General features: G+C 43.1%; 1 protein-coding gene across 3 annotated transcripts in view; it reads right to left on the reverse strand.

Annotated features, from left to right (window-relative positions):
• Positions 1-2,534: 2,534 nt before the first annotated feature.
• The window catches only part of LOC134467804 (adenosine kinase-like), a 303,549-nt gene continuing 300,002 nt past the window's right edge, over positions 2,535-6,081 (reverse strand). For all 3 annotated transcript variants that reach the window (XM_063221739.1, XM_063221741.1, XM_063221740.1), the window contains 2 exons: positions 6,012-6,081; positions 2,535-3,694 (listed from right to left, as the gene is read on the reverse strand). The exon at positions 6,012-6,081 is cut by the window's right edge and continues 17 nt beyond it. In XM_063221739.1, coding sequence (XP_063077809.1) covers positions 3,570-3,694; positions 6,012-6,081 — 195 coding nt within the window. In that variant the 3' untranslated portion in view covers positions 2,535-3,569. The remainder of the gene's footprint in view (positions 3,695-6,011) is intronic.

Genomic DNA, 6,081 nt, shown 5'->3' on the forward strand with positions numbered 1-6,081 from the left:
AAATGGATCTCGTCAGACAGGCAGAGCATTTGAAGAAGAAGACAGGAACTGTCACGTTTATCTGTGTTGACTGTGGCCTTCACCAAACAGACAACATCCAAAATAAACCACTAATATTATAAGTGTTGAGGAAAGGGGAGATTCATTTCATTTAAATGCATTCTCTCTGTTAGTAGGCTTGTAGATGATGTCTTTTCAGAAGGAATAAGATGGAAGTGCATTTTTGAGACTGCAAAGGCTGTGGACAGAGACACACTAGCAGGGCTGCTCTGGGACCAAAAATTGACACGGGCATTTTTGGCATAGACCAGCCCCTCACCCCCATACAACAATTATGATATGTCCACTGTATGTTAGGGATGCACCGATGGGCCACCTCATCTAAGCTGTGGGCCGGTCTCTAAGGAAAATTTGAAACAAACAAACAAATAACAACAGCATCGGACCCTGGGGACTGTCGGCCCACCGGGAAAATGCCCTGTATGCCAGATTACCAGTCCAGCCCTGCACACTAGCATTGCCTAATCACGCTCCCAGCTTTTTGTGTGTGTGTGTTTGTGTTTTGCCATCTGTCACCTTGAGCAGAAAATGAACCAGCTGCCACCGAGTGTGATCTTGGCCAATCAGAAATCTGCATCTCCTTTCAAAAACATACCCATGTGCAACTTGGGGGAGAGAGAAACACACACACACCCACACACACAGACAGACACACAGACAGAGACACACAGACACAGTGTTCACTCACTGCTGCTGAATGACAATTTTTGGCTGCAACATCTTCCACCAGAGAGCACCCCCAGATGAAGTGCCACTACCATCATCAGCTGCTAGACCATCATTAATTACTAGATATGTTGGCTGGCTAAGGTTCTTCTCATCCCATCATTTCTACAGTAATGATAATAACACGGTTGGATTTGGGAGACTTGTAACATTGATGATGCTGTGGAAAAAGTGATAAGTTCGTGCGATGGGGTGTGGGCAAACAGGCCAGTGGTCCAGGAACCAGGGAGATAGGGGACCCAGAATCAAGTCCTCATTATGCTGTGGACCTTTAGGGGGCTGGGGTGGGCGTGTAGCACAGATGACTTTGTCCTGGGCCTAGTCCAAGCTGTCAACGTCCCTGGACAAGAGAAATCACCCCCGGGCGCAGAGAACAGTGGCAGCAAGTCCATGGGTTCTTTCCATGACGCTAACTTCCGTCCTCCCTTGTGCTTGTGGCTTCGTAATGACATCATTAACGACATACGTTTATTTCAATATCTCACACAAGCGCAATTCAACAGTCATTTTCTCATTTGCAATCCGGATGCAGAATGGGGAAAAGTTCCCCAAAAGTTGGCTAGGCAGACAGTGGGGAAACCTTATCGTTTTCTCCACAGAAGCAGGGCATCAGCAACAAGCGAGGTTAAGAGCACAGGTCAAGGACAGAAGTTAAGATAATGGAAAGAAGCCCATAACTCTGGTGTTCTATCACCGAGCTCTACTAGCTGGCATCCGTTACACAAACGGGGACATGGTTTGCACTTGGTTTCACGTGCAGTACAATCATTCTACAACCTCACAGCCTGTCACCAGCTACATCAGAGGGCCTTGCAGACATCACCATCATCTCAGGTATACATCTACACAGACTCAAGGTATCCATCACTGGCACAGGTACATGTTACACTATCAGGCTTGCTATGACATATCAAAGGTGGTGTGTGTGTTTATGCGTGTGCGCGCTTGTATGATGAGAGAACACAGGGTATTTTTTTTACTCTGCAGTCTCCATCCAACCTACCACCTGAACCCTTGATCATGCATGCCCACACAGACACACACACACACACAATGGGAAACTATCCACGAAACAAAACAAACACACACACAAACACATACACACACACGTCGGAAAAATCATCTGAGACACCAACACACACACACACACACGTGTATAGCACACAGCTGGGATCATCCTCGTTTCCGGTTCCCTTTAAACACTCCCCAATTGAGCGAGCCCACTAATCCCATAACTGGGAGAAAAGGACCTCCTACTGGCCAGGCAATCTATAATCCAGGAGAGAGAGAGAAAGAGAAAGAGAGAGAGAGAGAGAGAGAGAGAGAGAGAGAGAGAGAGAGAGAGAGAGAGAGAATCACCCCCCACACCCCCAAAATGCCTCTGGCAGAGACTCCCTGCCTGTACCCTACAGTCCCATACTCCCACCATGACACCACTCTGCTCCCTTTCTGCTGGTTAAGCAATCTGTGTGTGTGTGTGTGTGTGTGTGTGTGTGTGTGTTTGTGTGACGAAGTGATGGAGACAAGGAGAGAACAGAGAGAGGGAGACAGAGAGGAGGAAGAGAAAGGGGAGGAAAAGAGAAACAGATCAGGCATTAGGATTGATTAGCTTGTTACCCTGCTTGTTACTCTACCCCCTACAAACACTGCCAGTCACAGACTCCTTTACCCAAAGCAAATGGAGACAGATTAACAAAACAGACACAAAACATGTGGTTAACAAGTAAAATGAAGTCCAATCTCGCGTCTTTTTCATTTTCTTTACATTTATTTCAATTCTTGTCTGATTGTGTTACAGAGACCAACACGTTAAAAGGCATGCAGACAGACCTTGGCATTCACCAGAGGTCAAACAGTGTCCTTGGCCTTCACCAGGGGTCAAACAGTGTCCTTGGCATTCACCAGAGGTCAAACCGTGACCTTGGCATACACCAGAGGTCAAACAGTGTCCTTGGCTTTCACCAGAGGTCAAACACTGACCTTGTCTCTTTTCTTCTTTAAATACTCAATTGTGCGTTTCGACATACATCCTGTGCATCACAACAATGATTTAACTTCACCACCTCTTGCCCTTCAAACTATAAATATGACATTTATGGCAATGCTTACTACATAGGCTAGAGAGTTCTTTGTATGCGCACATGACAAGATGCCTTTTTTTTGCCCCCCCATTCTTCCAATTCAGTAAGGTCAATATTTAATATGCGAGTGTTTGAAATGGCTAATGTGGTTTTGATTTTGACATCGGGAGCTGAAATTGAGCATCACTGTCACACAGTTACATTGGAATTAATCTCATTGTGATGCACTGAATGCACACATTTCGCAAATACATCTGTGGAGTGCTGTCAAGAAATAGAAAAGCTGTAAACAAAAAAACAATAAAGTAGAGGCACACTGACGTCTGTGGTGCAGGCAAAGTTAAAAACTGAAGAGACTGGGAAAAAAAATACAAAACAGGAGTGTTGGAAAGTACGAAAAGTAAGTGAGGTACAGACCGAAAGACTGACAGAAAATAAAGAGAGCAAAGAGAGAAAGATGGTTGGAAGAGAGAGTAGACAAGAAAGACAGAGGAGATGAAGGGATGAACAAGACAGAAAAGGAAAGTGTTGGCAGAGAGGGCTAGAGTGAGAGAAGAGATGAAGAAAGCTACAGAGAGAGAGAAAAAGAGAGAGAGAAAGTAAGAGAGACAGACAGAGAGAGAGAATAAAGAAACACACAGTGTTTAGGTGAGTTACAGGAGGTGGAAGAGGAAGAGATGCATTATGGGTGGTTGGTTGAGGTTATTGGAAGTCAGGCTTGTCGGGGAAGGTGCATCCTGCGCGTTGGATGATGACGTTAGCGGCGTAGTGTCCGGCGCGGATGCACTGGTCCAGAGCCTTCTCCTGAACCAGTTCGGACAGGAAGCCTGTGGGAGAATAGTAAGACCTTATCAATGGGGCAACTTAGCAATTAGTGTGAGAGAGTGTTCTGCACACTAGGTACAAGCTCCATAAAAATATATACTTTTTAACAGACAGCAACGTTTCGACCAACCAGTGTTTTTTTGTGTGGATGTGTCCACTCTAACTTCCAAACGCAAATTAGCAATTAGCAGCTCATCAGGAGGCCAGGGGAACAGGTATTGTCAATTAAGCAGTGGGCCTGCTTAGACAATAGCCACATTTACACCACACATAAATCTAATTAAAAGCATAAACCAATTTAAGTATGCCTCTTGTCAAAATATTCAGTCAAATATTCGCCTTAAATATAAGCACCTTACACATGTAAAGCAGTTGTCTGTGGTTTAGAATGTGTATACTTGTATAAGCCGATTAAATGGGAAAACTGCTCATGTAAACAGTTTGTTAAAACAGATTATATTTAAAGTACCCATGTACATACACAAGTTTGTTGACAAATCTACTGTGATTTACGAGTGGCCATATTTAAAGTCAGCCGTGTTGAAAGTTGGCCATCTTGAAGTTAACGTAACAACTCATTAAATGCATTACATTTCACTTGGCTAACTACTTGGTTGGGATGATGACAACATCACTGGTGGCTGGGGCTGCACGATTTTGGAAAAAAATCATAATCACGATTATTTTGGTCAAAATCATAATCACGATTATTAATCACGATTATTGATTTTTGCAGATTTTTTTGAAAATTATAACAAGATGAAATATAACCAAGAATGAATTACATACGGGATGAGCAAAATAAAATGAATTGTAATAATTATGTAAAGGCAATAGCATAAAACTTAAGTGGACAGATTTCAGGCCAGAAACACCAGCCTGTCAGTATGTTCTGGCTTCAAGGACGCTCTCAAAAGTAGGTCACTATTGCCACGATTAAATCACGATTAAAATCATGAGTTCGATTTCACTATGTTATCGCGATTTAGATTATTTTTCGATTAATTGTGCAGCCCTACTGGTGGCCATACAGACTATTCAATCCATAATAACCAAACACTATTTCATTAATTGAATCCATGCCCATAAACAGTAGATTTCATTTAACCAACCCTTTTATGCAAAGATACTTCTTGCGAGGGGGGAGAGAGCGAGAGAGCGAGAGCGCAATCAAGCCTTTAGGAATTAGGCGAGTAATAAAAGAGACTGTCAAGTGGTTATAGCTGCACGGGAGAGCTTAAGCGAACAAGTAGGCAAATGTCTTCAATAGTTAATGAAACATTAAGGCACAATCCAATGTTGACACGACAACAATAACCTTTATTAGAAGAGCATATCGGTAACACAATTATGAACGATTAAGGAATTGAGGAACAATCCCAAAACACGCCATCAAAACAATGATCCCAAATTTGATCAATCTAAATTCATTAGAATAGACGTTTATTATAGGTTTACGAACCTTAATGAACAGTCCTAAATTGACACAGGGGAACAATCTGCATTTATTCAATATGTATTTTGTGCATTATGTACATTTTTACTCGTGGAATATGTCTGCACAATGCAGGGTTGTACTGCCTGGTGACAATAGGAGACAGCATCGGCATTGGGTGTCAACAGTCTTTCACAGCAGGCAACCGTAGCTGTCTTCCTCACAGTACCTTTGGGTGTGTGTAGGTGTGAAATATATAAAGATCTCCCCCTACCCACACTTCCAAGCACACACACACACACCACACACGCACGCACACCTACTCTGGATGCAGTGCGAAGGCACTGTAAAATAACATGTTTGTTTCGAGTGAGAGCGAGGCACTTGGCTGTCTCTGCCGCGAACAGGAAAGAATGCCACTTTGCCTTCCCAGGTAGAGCTGGAATGTCAAATCATCAACTATTTATATTCACGCTGGAAAAAGAAAGCCACCACCAAACGAAACTGGCCACGTCCAGGCAACTGACAACACAGCCAGCGCTGTATTAGCAGTAGCAGAGTAAAGCCAAGGCTTGTAGCCAATGCTTGTAAAATGATTTAATAATGCATACAGTATAAATTCTTTATAATTATCTATTACCTCTAAATAATTCACCATCTACATATAGAGTGTGAGAAGTGGATTTGTTACAGTTCCCTGCTTTGCATAACACATTACAGCTGTTTAAGCAGGACATATTTTTGCGAGTATTAAGGCATCGTTTGTACTGCACGCCATCACACTATCTATTAACTACTGTACATTTCACAGTTTTGGGCACATTAGGGTGGAGTAGAGATGAGTACTCATTATGGCTGTGCACTGTACATGTCTGCAGCATTACCTCCAACAAATGCGTCTCCGGCCCCATTGGTGTCCACTATGGCATTCTGGTCAATGTCGATCACTGGGTA

This window comes from Engraulis encrasicolus, chromosome 17, assembly GCF_034702125.1.
Source record: "Engraulis encrasicolus isolate BLACKSEA-1 chromosome 17, IST_EnEncr_1.0, whole genome shotgun sequence".
NCBI classification, from domain to species: Eukaryota; Metazoa; Chordata; class Actinopteri; order Clupeiformes; family Engraulidae; genus Engraulis; species Engraulis encrasicolus.